This window comes from Pinus tabuliformis, chromosome 3_1 (assembly GCF_031772625.1).
Source record: "Pinus tabuliformis cultivar Carrire ecotype Pingquan chromosome 3_1, CPIR1, whole genome shotgun sequence".
Classification (NCBI taxonomy): Eukaryota; Viridiplantae; Streptophyta; class Pinopsida; order Pinales; family Pinaceae; genus Pinus; species Pinus tabuliformis.
This window is the reverse complement of record NC_142301.1, coordinates 204,969,209-204,985,884: the sequence shown is the minus strand read 5'-3', so window position 1 is coordinate 204,985,884 and position 16,676 is coordinate 204,969,209. Positions and strand designations below refer to the sequence as shown.

Here is a 16,676-nt window from a genome sequence, read left to right as displayed (position 1 = left end):
AAACTCCTCAAAACCCCTCCAAAAGCCCCTCGGCCCGCTGATGACACCAACCTGCACCTGTTACTTGTCTGCCCCCAACTTTGAAAGTCCATCCTAACCATGTCATAAAGAAATAACAGAAAAAGGAACATTACATATTGTTTTAAGAGAAAGTCAGACTGTAGAAGAGTCAGTGAGAGGCAAGGTGTCCCTGGAGTGGTGTACGAAGAAACAAAAACAACAATTGGAAGAGTTGCTATAGGCATACAGGGAAGTGTTCCAAGATCCTAAAGGGTTACCACCTAAGAGGGAAGTGGAGCACGAGATCCAACCATTACCAGACTCCCCATTGCCAAACAATGTGTTGTACAGGAAGTCTATTCTAGAAGCAAGTGATGTGAAGAAACAATTGCAACAACTGCTAGAACATGGTGTCATTTGGTTGAATACATCACCATGTGGGTTACCTATCATCATTGTGCCAAAGAAGGATGGGACTTGGCAGATGTGTATAGATTACACGCGTTGAACAAAATCTTGCTCAAGAACAGATACCCATGCCCAGGATAGATGACCCATTGGATCAATTGCAACAAGCAAAATATTTTGCCAAGTTGGACTTAAAGTTTGGATATCACTAAGTTCGAGTCAAAGAAGAAGATACCTGGAAGACCGCCTTCAAAACCAGGCAAGGTTTGTATGAGTGGTTAGTCATGCCATTTGGCCTATGCAATGCACCAACTACGTTTATGAGATTAATGAATGAGGTACTGCGGCCTTTTATAGATTCATTTGTTATTGTCTATTTGGATGATATACTAGTATACAATGCCTACCTGGGAATAGCACATCTCACATTTGACGCAAGTTCTGGAAACATTAAAGAAGCTCCAACTGCTTGCAAATCTCAAGAAGTGTGAGTTTGCACAATGACCTTTGGTGTATCTGGGGTATGTGATAGGTGGAGTAGAGCTGAAGATAGATATTTTCAAGATGGAGGCCATCATGAAAAAGCCAGTGCTTACTAATGTTTCTGAGGTTAGGAGATTCATTGGGGCAACACATACCTGAGGAAATTCATAACCTCATTTTTAGCAATAGTAGCGCCGCTCGATGCCATAACAACAAGTGGCAAGAGTTTCCAGTGGGGAAAAGGTCAACAAAGGGCTTTCGAGGAGCTAAAGAAGATCAGTCAAGCCCCAGTTCTGGCATTACTAATCTTGTAGCGGCCCTTTGAAGTGGAGACAAATGCGAGTGGGTATGCTATGAGAGTTGTCTTGATGTAGGGAGGAAGGCCTGTATGCTACGACTTTGAAGTATTTCAGGGGGCAGTTCTTAACTACCCTACCTACGATAAGGAGCTTTATGCCCTGGTACAAGCTGTGAAGAAGTGGAAGCACTATTTGATGGGAAAGGAGACCATAATACACATAGATCACCAACTGTTGCAGTACTTGCAAGCCCAGAGTAAGCTACAACAAACTAGGCGCTACAAGTGGATGGGGTTTTTACAACAGTTTCATTTGGTGATCAAGTATAAGAAGGGCATCTCAAATGAGTTGGTTGACATGCTTTCAAGGCTACCCACAACAAAGATCACAATGTTGGGGAATCTTATGCACATGGAGCCATTCACCCATGATGCGTTCAGAGAAGCATATTCAAAAAATGAGGACTTCAAGGAGGTGTTTCAACAGTGGCAGAGTTATAGTCATGCGCATGATGGTGACAACACTGTTGACTGCCATCTCTAGGATGGGTTACCGTACAGGATGGATAAGCTATGTGTTCCTAAAGGTGAGAGATTGCAACTAATTATAGAGGCTCACACCTCCAAGGTTGTAGGGCACTTTGGTGTAGGGAAGGTCGTGGCCAACTTGCAGAGGTATGTGTATTGGCCCAAAATGCAAGAGCAAGTAGGTATGTTCATAAGGGGATGCGTGCTTTGTTGTACTAGCAAGTCTAGCAATAGGAAACGGGGTCTATATCATCCTTTACTTGTACCCACTCGTCCTTGGGAAAGCATTTCCATGGACTTTGTGGGAGGTTTACCGGCCAGAAAGGGACATGACTACCTATTCGTGGTAGTTGACAAGTTCAATAAGATGTGTTTTTTGATGCCCTGTGAAAAGACCATAAGTGGACAAGAATTAACAAACTTGTTCTTTTGACAAGTCTTAGTGCACATTTGGGATACCAAGGAGCATTGTTTCAGACATGGATATGAGATTTCATAGTGCATTTTGGACTACATTGTGGGAGAAGATGGACACAAAGTGAAGAGATCTACAACATTCCATTCCCAGACAGATGGACAAACAGAAGTAGTCAACAAGACTTTGGTGCAGCTTCTGAGGGGATACAACCAGAAGCATCCGAAGACTTGGGATGAAAATCTGAAATATATACAACATTCTTACAACAGAGCAATCACACTTCTATAGGAAAGTCACCATTTGAAACATGTTTTGGATATTTTCCGCCTTCACCTTTGGACATTGCATATGGGCAACAAGGAGGAGTGAGGGAAGATCTTATAGGAGACGCCTTGAGGGCTGAAAATTTTATAGAGAAGATCAGGCAGATCCATCTACAAGTACAAGAGACATTGCAAAAGTCGCAAGAGAAATATAAGGCTACGCATGATCAACAAAGAACAGAGAAATCATTCAAGGTGGGAGACAGAGTATGGCTACAGTTGAACAAGGAGAGGCTGCAAGGGCTTGTTAAGAAAATCAAGGCTCTGAGTTATGGTCACTTTGAGATATTGGAAAAGGCGGGTGATAATGCATATCAACTAAGCTTACCACCATAGATGTGCATTTACTCAGTTGTGAATGTAGAGAATTTGAAACTCTATGAGCCTTCCATGCTAGATCAAGAAGAGGAACAGGTCCTACCTTCTGTGGAGGATTTGGCACTAGATGCTCAAGCAGAGTTGACAAAAGATACAATTTTGCAAAAGAGGTCCAAAACTACAAGATAGGGGCAACATGACCTTTGGCAGATTGGGTTGAAAGGACAACTTCTAGGCAAAGCTAAATGGTACACTAGAGAGAAGGTGGAGGAAAAATTTCCTCACCTCATTCAGTAGAAGCTTTTGGGGACCAAAAGCCTCCCAAAATGGGGAGATGTAATCCGGATTTGATCATTATATTGTTTGTCATCCATCTTGATGCATTAAGAGTGGAAAAAGTGGAGGAACGAGTGCACATCACTGTTTTTACTGACGAGACTCAGTTTGGCAAAATAGGGTCTAAAACCTTCTAGGAGCGTTTTGAGGAATCAAAAGACCTTTTTTGGGAGAAAAACTTTGTCGCTTTAGCGCCGCACCTTTTCATGCTATTCTACACACATAGACCTTTCGAACGACACAAGAAGCGCGTCAATTGGAGTCCGTATGTGAAAGTTATGCCACTTAGAAGTTGACCTTCCTGTTTTCACCACCATAGTTCGAGAGGATGCCATGTCAGCCCCCATTATTCATGGAAAAGGGGCTAGCCACGTGATTATGATGTAAAAATATGTAGAAGAGTCTATATTGTAACTCTGCTTAAGAGTTGATGTAGTCAAACTTAACCATCAGTAGGCTATCACGCTGTGTTATAACTGGGCCACTAGGAGGAAGAGACATTCCATTCTTTCAAGTGCATTTGTTCCATCACTGAGTGAAAGTAGCCAAGAGGGATAGGAGGTAGAGCACATAGAGACGATTTGTGCATTGTAGCAGCCCATGGCCATATGCCATACTTTTTTGTACTCGCAGCTATATTTCTAGACTGGGAAAGAGAGTGGAGCGGCCTTACCTTCCAGTTGGGTTTTTCTTTCGAAAGGGTTTCCCATAACATATCTTGTGTTATATGTGCATGTGGGCTTTTATTTTGCTGTTCTCTATTTTCTGCATAATTTTCATTCACATGCATGCACTATTAATAGTAGATCTACAAATCCAAAAATTTAATAAAACTGTAATAGTCTAGAATTTCAGATTTTAAATGTAATATTATCAGTTTTGTTGTGACAAACTGTTTAGTGAAATATCCACGACAGTTTATTGATCAGATATGGTCAGGTATCCCCTGACTGAGGTAAAAATAACACTAGTGCTCGGTCACCAACTAACCAAGTCGTGACTTGGAACCAAGTCAATTTCCCCTGACCAATGGTGAAACCCTAGGCACATTTACCATTCCTCCATTTCGTCACATAACACTTGAGTGGTAAAAATACTTGCTTGATGCTTTGAAGCACTCACTCTATCCACTAGGCAAGTAACCCTTGGCAATATGGTCAAAACCGTTTGATAGGGGGAGCACTATGGGCCGTGATGCTATCTGGGCCATTCTTCTTAGCCACATTACATGGCACCCAATCAATACCCTTGACCTAAGGAGAATGTTTGCCTTGTTGCTACAACATAAATGTGAAAATTCCGGAAACCAGAATCCTATTGCAGCAACTGGAAATTATTCTCCTAATTTGATAATTTTATTTAATAATTTATTTGTTGTTTGCTAAGACAAATACTGAATAAATTGCATTGCAATCTACATAAATAAAACTGCGGAAGAATAAACGTTGGAAGAAATGCTAGCACACACACAGAAAAATAACACGATTATTTTTGGACAAGTTCCTGGAAAAGCCCAATTTGGGAAAACCAGTGCAACAACTGAGAGTTTTATTATTATGCAGCAGTGAAATAATTTGAGTACAATTTGGATGCCAAATACTGGCAATCCCGCAGAGAAAATACTGGCAAAACTATCCTGAGGGAATTTATTCAGTGGAAACATCCACCAAATTCAGTGGAAACATCCACCACTGACTTCCCCTCGGGTCTTGGCACAGTTTCCCACACAACATTCCTCATGATGGACTGATATTCCTCCATGATGGCATCCTTCCAAACTTGTTGGCTTGCTGCCTCGTGATGGTTGGATGACTCGGAATCAATGATGTGACTCATTAGTGCTACGTAGCCTGAGCACTTCTTAGGATGTTTGCTTTTCCTGAAAGTGCCTCGGGGAGCTGCATGCCCTTATGCATCTTGCAATGTACTTTGAAGCCATGCCAACCTCTTCTTGGATTCTGGAACAACGACCCTATGTGGTTCTACTGGCTCAATAGGTCCTTGATAATCTAAACGATGTTCCACAAATACAGGGGACCTGAACCCACATTCTTGGGAGCCTTGTGCTCATCATCATGAGAGACCGTTTGGATCTTCAATAGGCTGCATCTTTCCACTCTACCTGACTGTCTGTTCCCTTTGAACGAGAAGCTCTTCCAGTCATCTGTCACGCAGCAAAATACTCAGAAGATCTGGTATATAAGAATGTCCATCATGGGGCAGATAATATATTATAGAAGAATTGTATTGAAGATATGAGATATGATTACAATTGAGGGCGAGGGCCTGCTTATATACCTAGGCAGGTACCTATTTACAAATGGTCATGTCCTTAGAGACCTGCCTTTTCTATACTAATCACTAATTAATTAATTACAATTATCATTATTATTTTTATATATATTTTATTCATAACAGGGTGAAAGGCATCTGAGACTAGCTATTTGTGGATAATCATAGGGCTGCTGGCTGGCAAGCTGAAAAAACAGTAGAAAATTTTCTCCTATGGGTTACCCACATGGGTGGGTGACATGGCTTACAACAGGAAGGATTCATGTAAGAGGATGAAGCTGACTATTCGTTATTTGCTACAGATTATACATTTCAAAGAGCACACAAGCTATTTCGGCAAGAAGAAAAACCACTACACCAAAGTAGGTGATCTAGTTCATGCAGGTGTGGGGTTGATGATGAAACTGTCAAGATCTCTGCTTGTTGAATTAAATAGTTATGCCAAACTCATTCTGCTGCTACAGGAATTTTGTGCTTGTGCCAAAAATAATAATTAATGTCTCTTAACTCTCTGAGTGGTTCAAACTTCAGTTCAGAATTTTTGACTTATAAATTCTTTGTTAATTCTGGATGAGTTACTTGAGGCTGCATCTCTGAGATTGAGGTGGACTATTTTAATTTGAGTGGGCTCTCTTAATCAATTCCGGCAAGCTACTCCTGTGAATACAGTTACTGATTATATCACAATGTAATTGCCGCAATTTGTGGTTTATTGGCAGCGGTTTTGGAGGATTCATATACTGTGCTCTGCATTTTGATAGCTGCAATAAAGTGAAAATTAATTGCACATAGAATGAATTAGCAACATCAACACTTTGAATCGATTTCAGAGTGAGAGAATCAATTGCATATCAAATTAAAAACTTCAATAAAATGAATAATGTCAGCAGGTTGAAGGCTACCCAAAAGCACTACTTGGAGATGTGGACATTCTCTTTCCTTCACAAACAGGGAATAATTTCTTTGGCAGAACAGCGGCATTAACACTCTGCTCTGATACAATGAAAAACTAGAGGAAGCATTAGGGTTATAAACGATATACACAAACACAAACATGACAGAGAAGGAGCCAGCCATTCGGAAGCAACTTTTGCACAGAACTCTTGTTACATGCATGTATATATAGAAGGTAACAAGCTCTGTTAAAACAAGTCAAATTAATGCAGACATTACTTGGTCGACTCTCTGTTTGCATTTTTAGCTGCAATGCAATCTCTAGATGGTTGTCCATAACTCCTTTACCCAAGTAATCATCAATAACATCCACATCCATCCACATCCACATCGACATCCTGTGTTCCATCTTTAGCATTCCCATCTGTAGTTTCTTTGGAAAGCAACCGATTGAATCGTACAACTATTTTGAGTACCCTTATTGACATTGATTATTTAAGATATATTTTATTTTACTTGATACTTTTAAAATTGAGAGTCACAAGAAAGTTTCTGTTTGCATGCTTCTGTTATCAAAGTAATCAATGTAAACATATAGGCTGAGATGTATGTAGTCAGCTCTATAGTCAATTAATCTATTCACAAATAGAAGAAGAGGAATTCTTCTGTTTGCATGCTTCTGTTATCAAAATAATCAATGTAAACATACCGGTGGAGATGTATATAGTCAGCTCTATAGTCAATTGTTCTATTAAAAAATAGAACAGAAATGTCAAGAAACTGATCACGAAATCGAGATTTCCACTGTGGCTGTTGTCCATCTTTAATTGTTTGAGCTTAGTGAGTTTAGAGTTGAGTTGCCTTTTAGTGTGCATCAAGAGTTTTACAGTTTACTGTACTGTCATTCGTATGCAAACCCATATAACAGTTGTGCATCTTCTCTCTACTGTTATCTTCAAGGTACGTTGGTTACATGAATAATTATGAATGCCAACTTATTACTTATAGAAGAATATATTATCCTAACGTGGTCCTGACTTTTCCAGATATGATATTAAAGGTGCTACGTGGAGATGGCAATGTGCTCCTCCCTGTGGAGACAGCAGGTCGTGTGCTCGAGCTTATTTTATGTTTGGACCAGGTAGTTAAACAAGCTAAAATGTCCAAAATTGAATCCATTCTAAAGAGTGGAGATGCCAGAAAGACTCATTTATGTTTCTAACTTGGATAAAATTTTGTGGATTTGCAGCACTGGGCTTATCATCACTTAACTTATCCAATTGCCTTCTTAACTAATGTCGCTACAAGTACAGTAGAATATGTCAAGAGCTTCCTTGAATGGATGAGTGATTCAATAGCGAAATCCTTTGAGCATACTCGTGACAATGCTTTCCAACTAAAGTAATACCTCATTCTACTTCGGTATCTGTAACTGACATTAGTTGATTTTCATTTTTTACATTCAATTTTGTTTCATTTATGACACAATTTATAAATTAGTGATACATTGGAAAGCAGCTAGTCTATACGGTAATATCTCATTTTGCTAACTTAGGCAACATTATGTGTGGAATAATTATCTGCAGAGAAACCTACCTCCAGATTTTTGTCCCTAGCATCTCAAAATGCCCTTGGATTTTGTTGAAATGTTAGAAATACAACGAGAGTACATTGTGCATGAATGACACATGTTTGAACTTGTGAAGCTTTTTTTACGCTGTTAATACATTCCGTTTCTTTTTTGTTTTTGCAAATTATGTACTATTTCTTTATGATTCTGGAAATACATAATCAACTCTATGTAATGGAAGGTTAGGAAGTGGACAAATCTCTATACTCTGGCTTAATATTATGGAGGTAATAAAATTTATTATAATTTTTTGTCAGCTTCTGTTTTAAAATATAAATATGACATATATTAAATTAATATCATAATCTCTATGAATATTTCAAATCAGTTGATTTCTCTTGGGTATTCAGTTTTGCATGATAAGATAAGGAGGTCATTTTAGTACTTTGAGATTTATCAAAACTAAAATACATTTAGGTGGTTATCACCTGGAAATACCCGTAGTTGAAAGGACCCAAAGGTGTTTGGATAACTTAGGGAAAGTTCCAATGTCAGCTCACACTAATTGTTTCAATTTGGGTTACTGCTTTGTTTACTTCAGTGGGGAATCACTAGGTTGACTTAGGATTTAAATTCTGTGCTTTTGGGGATATTACTTAACTCAAATCTGCAAGAAAAGTTTGCTGATTTGCACTATAAAACAGGAAATCTGCAAGAAAATGGTTAAATCAGCAAAGCCTAAATGTTGAATTAACAATTATAGATGATAAAACATGTACGAAAATTGAAATATTTGCTATAATCTCACCTTGTTTCTGCAATAAAAGTTGCAGAACAGCAAGGTATGATCTGAAATGCTAGGAAAAAACTATCTCCAAGTATTGCCTTGGATTCTATGCTATTTAACTCACAAATTTACAAAGATTCTCAATGAATTTTGTTTTTAAAAAATGAAGTGAACTAAGTTCCTGAATTGTCTGATGCCTTGTACTCGAATGAATGAATGAACTAATAGGGTGAACGAAATTGCTTGAATCCTTACTTAAATCTTAGAGAAATCAGAATATAAGCAGGTAAAATTAAGTACACTCAACAATTACACTTCATATGGTTGCTATAAGGATGTTGATTAGATCTTAATTACTCAAAGTTGTAGATAGTACAAAGTCGAAGGCAAGTAGGAACACATCAACGTGCTCAAGGATCCTAAGGGATCAAAAGATTTTGCCAAGATTTCAAGAACTTCCTTACACAACGTGAAGTAGAGCTATGGCATAGATATGAGAAGTCCAATTGGTACACAGAGTACAAGTGTTTTCTCACAATGAGTAGATGTTAAGTGAAAGGAGTAATAGCAAGTAGGTGAAAAGAAATTGAAACACATATAGCTTCCCCCTCTTCTTACACATTCTTATATCAATAATAGAAAAGACTGAGGCAAAGTAAGATCAAGATTAGGCAAGGACCAAGAATAGCAGAAGGTCAAACATATCCCATCACTGAAAATAGACTAGGTTGCAATTCTAGTGTGATGAAAATAAAACTCCAAGCACCACAAACTTCCAAGAACAGCTCAGGTGTGGTGCTCCTTTTCTAGCTCTGAAAATAGTACATGCATGTGAGAAGAAAAGGTCAAATAGTGTAGCCTCCTTGCAGACCTGGAACTCGCCACTAGAATAGAACAAGCTCCTCTTTGTAATATCTCAAGTGGAGTGCCCTCATCCTCAAGAATAGAGCACTTGCTTGGAGAAGCATCAAAACCTCAACTAGGGTGCACATCCCAAGCCTACATAGAGATGCTAGCTTGACTCAAAAGCCAACTCGAAATAGAATCCTGCTTGAGAAGCAAGTGACCTTGAAATAGATGACAACTTGGAGTTAAAGTTACCCTAGCTGTAAATAGAAAACCAAAAATTCATCCCCAAGTAGGGTGCACTCTTCCCTAGGCAAAAAAACAATGAAATTTAAACAGGCCATGATGATGGCTCCTCATGTGGTGTGCCCTAGGTCAAAGTGGCTTGCTTGGAGTAGAAGTCAACAATTGACTTGCTCATGGTGCAAGTCATACTGACATAACAAGTTGAGTCTTCTCCAGGTGATGTGTTTGTAGTCTAATTAACTGAATTAGAGTGAACTATGGTAAGTGTCAAGTGAACTGAAGTCAAAACTCAACTTTCAACCTCATGGTCAGGGCACACTTCTCTCTAAATGCCTATCCAATAATAGCATCTGCATGCACTAGAAATGCACTAAAGGAAAGTGGACTGCACTGAAAATCAATCTGCAATGGAAGTCAAGTATAGTTACAACTAAACTTATGATCTGGATTGGATCATTATATTGTTTGTCATTCATATTGATGCATTTTGGAGTGGAAAAAGTGGAGGAATAAACTCACGGGACCATTTTTACTGATGGGACACAGTTTGGAAAAACAAGGTCTGAAAACTTCTGGGAGCGTTTTGAGGCATCACACGACATTTTTTGGGGGGTAAAACTTTGCCACTTAAGTGCGACACCTTTTCATGCTGTTCTACACAAAAAGAATTTTCCAACGACGCAAGAAGCGCTTTAATCAGAGTCTGTATGTAAAAGTTATGCCACTCTGAAGTTGACCTTCTTGCTTTCAGACCTATAATTCGGGAGGATGCTGTGTCAACCCCCATTATTCATGAGAAAAGGGGCTAGCCATGTGATTATGATGTAAAAGATTATAGAAGAGTCTATATTGTAACTCTACTTAAGAGTTGATGTATCAAACTTAACCACTAGAAGGCTATCAGGCTGTGTTATAACCGCACCACTAGGAGGAAGAGGCATTCCATTCTTTCGAGTGCATTTGTTCCAAAGCTGAGCAAAAATAGCCAAAAGGGATAAGAGGTAGAGCACATAGAGAGAATTTGTGCACTGTAGCAGCCCAAGGGTCACATGCCAAACTTCTTTATACCTGCAACCATATTTCTAGACAGAGAATGAGAGTGGAGCGAACTCATCTTCTAGTTGGGTTTTCTCCCGAAAGGGTTTCCTAGAGCATATATTGTGTCTTATGTGTGTGTGAGCTTTTATTTTGTCGTTTTCTATTTTCTGCGTAATTTCCATTTGCATGCATCCACTAATTACATTAAAATCTACAGATCTAGTAATTTAATAAAACTGTAATAGTGTGGAATTTCAGATTATGATTATAATATTATCAGATCTGTTGTGACTCATGACGAACTGTCCAGTGGAATATCCACAACAGTTTACAACTCATATTGGTATCAGAGCAGGTTTCTTTAGGTATTTTGTGGAGATTTGTAGGGGATCTAGATTGGCGGGGTCGAAAATTGTAAAACTCTGATCATGGCTGAAGAATTTGTAAAGGACCTCGTGATCTTGTAGAGGTGACGTTTTCATGGCTGGAACAAGTTGCAAATATAAATCGAAATGTAAACCTCCTCATGGCGGCCCTGAGCAATAAACTTGGGATATTTGGAGAAGATGGGGGTTCAAATGTAGAGGGCAATTTAGAAGGGGGATCGTGAGATTGGAAGAAGCAAAAAAGCAGTCTAAGAAATAATTTGGAAAGGATCAACCCGGTTTGAGTGCCGTGAATCAATCCCTATTTAAAATGGAAGCAAAAGTCGATATCAAGCCATACCACGGTGAGATCGACGCTTTGAAGCTGAACCACTGGTTGTAGGCTTGTAGCAATTGCAAGTTTATTTTGTTGAAGAAAGTGTAACTAGGTTTGGTCTTCATATATGTAATTTTGATATTTGTATTTATACAAGAAAAGAAATATTAATTTTGTTATATCTATCAATGAGTTTCTTGCTCATTGAAATAGGTCTTAGCACATGTCAAATGTGTTATAGGAAAGTCAAAGAGTCAAAAGAAATGTTGAAGACCCTTAAGGGCATGTTACATCGTGTATATTTATGTATTGGAGTCAAAGATATCCCTCCAAGCAAAGTCACAAGTCCTCTCCATGCAACATCACCAAAGAAGCTAATCTGAAGTAGAAAAAATGAAGTTGGCCTCAAGTCGGCCTAAAGGAGGGACAAACCTCTATATATAGAGGTTGTCCACTCCTCCAACGACAAGAAACAATACCTTTGAAATCAACGAGCAAAGGAAGACCGAAAAAGGGTGAAGAAAGTCAAAGTAAAAGGAGCCTCTAGTGCAGTGAAGAAGGAGAAGACAAAACCGAAGTTTAGAGGGTTGTTCTAAGGGTAAATCACAGTCACACGTGCGAGAAAAGGAGGTCTCTCTGCGGTCATAACAACAACAACATAATAGTCTCATATCTCTCATTGTTTGGGCTAGAAACTTAGGCCTATAAGGCCTCCCACTAGAGCGAAGAAGAGGCTCTCCCAAGCGAAGGTAAAAGGAGTCAAATATACAAGGAAACCTCCCACATGTGCAAGAAACTAGGGATGCAGTGCTGTCATATGAAGTCTACAACTACACATCAACAAGAAGCTCGGTTGGACAAGAGAAGGAAGGTATCTTCAAAGGTGAATGATCTCACTAAGTATCAAAGGTAAGTATCTCTTCTAGAGCTCACCTAAACAAGGTCTATCAAGGTCTATCACCAGTTGCCGAAGGAAGGAGGAGGACGAAGTGCCAAAAGAAAGAGGACGAAGTGCCGGAAGAAGGAAGGACTTGACTTGTGCATGGAGGATATTCTTGCCAAGGGTCTAGGGTTTGGCATTAAGCAATAAGAAGCTTCAATAAGAGAAATTTACGAAAGGGTTTTCCTCTATAAGAGAGAGAGGTTTTGCCTTGGTAGAGAGTCAATATCTTGTGTTCTTGTTTCTTGTGTTTTGGTAGCAGTTTGATGAAGTAAACACACATACAATAATAATAAGAGAAGAAGATCAAGCTAACAAGTTAAATTGAAAAAGTGCTTCACAAATTGTTATCAAGTATAGAAGAATCCTACTATATCTAATTGCCCTAGATTCTTCAACATGGTATCAGAGCTAAGGTGACACATCAAGGAAAGGGCATCTCAAGAACACTCATAAGGTGACTCATCAAGGAAGGACATCTCAAGAACAACTACAAGGTTGAAGCATCAAGCCAAGAAGTCTCAAACACATCAAGGACAAGAAGGTCTACCATCTACTATTCATCAAGGACTACAAAGCAAGAAGCCTTTCATACAAAGACACCTACAAGAAGATCAAGTCAAAGAAGGACCTACATCAAGCTACACCATCTTCAAGGGAAGAAGCACTACAAGTCAAGTCTTACTCTCCAAGCAAATCTCATCATCAAGCAAATCTATTTGAAGGAATCAATTTGAAGATCCAGGAAAGCAAGCCATCAAGTCTTCAAGAACAAAGCAAGACTACTACATCACATAAAACTCTATCAAGTAAGTATATTCCCCTCTTGAATATACCTCAATGTCTTTTTGCAAGGAAGAAGAGTACCACTAACTTCCTTGCATTGAAGAAGAGGACTGATTTACTTCTCAATGAGAATGAACTTCTAGGCCTCATCAAAGGAATATCACTATCCCTGCTAAGGAACAAACTCAAACCTTAGCCAAGTACAATAAGGATGAGACAAGAGCTCAAAGGATTCTAATAAAATCTATCAAGGATTCTCTCATTCCTTATGTCTCCAAATTTGAAACATCAAAAGAAATCTATGATAAACTAATAGAGCTATTCTCAGTAAGCACAGCTGGAGAAGTGATATCTCTACGTAATGAGTTGTACAAGATGAAGATATCAAAGGAAGGAAAAGCTCCCTACTTCATGAAGATCTTTGAGATGAGAGATCAATGTCAAGAACTAGGAGAAGTCATGTCTGACAAAGAAATGACAATTGTAGTCCTCAATGCTCTACCTGAGGATTGGGGCAACTTCACATCAAGCATATCTGCCAAGGAGGAAGCTACCCGCTAAGTGAACTATGGTCTCTATGCAAAATTGAGGAGACTAGACTCAAAGCAAAGGATGATGTGGGATCAAAGGAGCAAGCATTTGCTACCATGGCCAAGAGAAAAGGAAAATTTGGCAAATTTGGCCCACGAAGAACAAGCAACAAAGATATGTCCAAAGTCCAATGCTTCGGCTGTCAAGAATATGGACACTACAAAAGGGATTGTCCCAAACTTAAGAAGGACAACAACAATACGAGAAAAAGGGAAGAAGCTCACTTAACTCAAGAACTGAAAGAAGAAGGCAAGAAGCAAAAGAAGGAAGATCCTCCATATCTCTACTATGACTAAGTCAACCTCTTTACTTAAGTATTCTTTCAAAGTTTTGAGTAGCATAGGAGCATATAGAGATAGGATAGAATGCATGGTTAAGTAACATATTCTAGAATATAGGAGCATGGTGTAGATATAGCTCAAGATATTCATGTAGAAATTACATACCTATTATAGGACCTCATACACAATGAAAGAATAATTGATCATGATTAAAATCTTAGAAGGCCTCTATCATCAAAAGGAAGAAACATTTGCAGGATAAGGGTCTTCAAGATCCTCTGATAGAATCTTCAAAAGAAGGTTCATAAATAAGAGCAGATGTTTCATTGGGAGTCCCATTCATGGGATTCAAGAAAGAATGATATGCAGGAAAGAAAAGATGAAGCAAGAAAGGCTACACCAATCAAGAAGAACCATCAAATGAAGCCAAGATGATCAAAGCAAAATCAAGATGAGGTATGTATGCATCAAAGTTTAAGTCATGTCATCATATATATTATTGGGTCATGGGAATAGTTCTAAAGCATGATCAAGTATAAAAGGATCTCTTTCACCAATGACATGCTCGAAGGCATGTACTACAATGCAATAAAGGTCAACATGAAGAAGTGCTCCCATAAGGAGTATAAGGTGGTTGACTAATCAATCCAAAAAAAGAAGAAGCAAATGAAGAAGGAGATCAAGCATGTGAAGAACACCATGGTCACAAAGAATCACTATTTGACAAGATCCATTAAAGACATCTTTCGAAAGAAGGCATGACAACTTTGACAAAGGAAGAAACAGATCACAAGACCCTTGACACCTAAGAAGGCCTTGGAGATATTAAGGTGCAGATAACTGATTCAACTCTAGAAAGATGTCATGATGAAGAAGCCATCCAAGCACTATTTTATGTTGAAGCAATATCAAGATGAAGTCATGAAGGGCTACTAAATCGAAGTATGGGAACAAGCAAGTACAACTAAGCATCTATGTGATAAATATTCCGAAGCATAGTCAGATGACAAAGGAGTAGCCAGATGATGAAAGAACCTAACATATATCAAGAAGGCCACTTTCCACGAAGGAAGAAATGACATGACAAGCCAGGAAGGAAAGTGATCGATGGCCGGTGCCCTACCAAGAAGAAGTTCAAACAAAGACTTCATGACATCAAAAGAAAGAAGGAGATCAAGCAACTGAAGGACCCACAAAGAAGAAGTTGCTGATGAATGGACAAGTCCCTAGCTAAGAGGGAGTTCTAACAAGTTCCCAATTACAAAGGAGCTTGATCAAGTTTTTGGTCAGAGGAAACTTGGGCATGTCTTCCTCAATTAAGAGGAAGAGATAGACACAACATTCTTGTCTTCACTTGGGAAGAAAGAATGGAAGGATTGGGTAATCATCTGACATACGATACTCTTTGAGGATGTGTAGGGCATCCAAGATAAGAGTAGGCAAGAGGACTGATATTCTTTGAGGGCTGGGAACCCAAGACAAGAATAGTCCTAGAAGGTCATACTCAGTGAACACCCGGGTGGGTATGTACCTTGAGAGACAATGATTAAGGTGTCTATAAGTCATTGGTCTCGCCAACATTGTGCTCTGATCTTATGAGAGATAGAGTTGTTAGTCAAGGCCTTGCTATAAACAATGTTGGTTACTATGATGCTATAATAGATGGATTGCCAATCCAATTTCTCTTATGTGAATTCTTCAAGATTGAAAAATAGCGAAACACCTTGTAATGATCTATGAATACCTCCCTAGTTAAGAGGGTGTGTTGAAAAAAGTGTAACTAGGTTCGGTCTTCATAAATGTAATTTTGATATTTGTATTTATACAAGAAAATAAATATTATTTTTGTTATATTTATCAATGAGTTTCTCGCTCATTGAAATAGGTCTAGCACATGTCAAAGTGTTATAGGAAAGTCAAAGAGTCAAAAGAAATGTTGAAGACCCTTAAGGGCATGTTACACCATGTATATTTATGTATTAGAGTCAAAGATACCCCTCCAAGCAAAGTCGCAAGTCCTCTCCATGCAACAACATCATCAAAGAAGCTAATTCGAAGTAGAAAAAATGAAGTCGGCCTCAAGTCCTCTAGTCAACCTCAAGTCGGCCTAAAGGAGGGACAAACCTCTATATATAGAGGTTGTCCACTCCTCCAATGACAAGACACAATATCTCTGAAATCAGTGAGCAAAGGAAGACCAAAAAAGGGTGAAGAAAGTAAAAGTAAAAGGAGCATCTAGTGCAACGAAGAATGAGAAGACAAAACCGAAGTTTAGAGGGTTGTTCTAAGGGTAAATCACTGCCACCCTGGTGAGAAAAGGAGGTCCCTCTGCGGTCATAACAACAACAACATAACAGTCTCATATCTCATTGTTTGGGCTAGAAACTTAGGCCTATAAGGCCTCCCACTAGAGTGAAGAAGAGGCTCTCCCAATCGAAGGTAAAAGGAGTGAAATATACAAGGAAACCTCCCACACGTGCGAGAAACTAGGGCTGCAGTGCTGTCATATCAAGTCTACAACTACACATCAAGAAGAATCTCGGTTGGACAAGAGAAGGAAGGTATCTTCATAGGTGAAGGATCTCACTAAG

General features: G+C 38.9%; 1 protein-coding gene across 1 annotated transcript in view; it reads left to right on the top strand.

Moving 5' to 3' along the window:
- The window catches only part of CPSF100 (cleavage and polyadenylation specificity factor 100), a 435,702-nt gene that overhangs the window by 69,119 nt on the left and 349,907 nt on the right, over positions 1–16,676 (top strand). The window contains exons 6-7 of the mRNA XM_089411014.1: positions 7,345–7,439; positions 7,548–7,699. Of these exons, the coding sequence (XP_089267140.1) occupies positions 7,345–7,439; positions 7,548–7,699 (247 nt within the window). The remainder of the gene's footprint in view (positions 1–7,344; positions 7,440–7,547; positions 7,700–16,676) is intronic.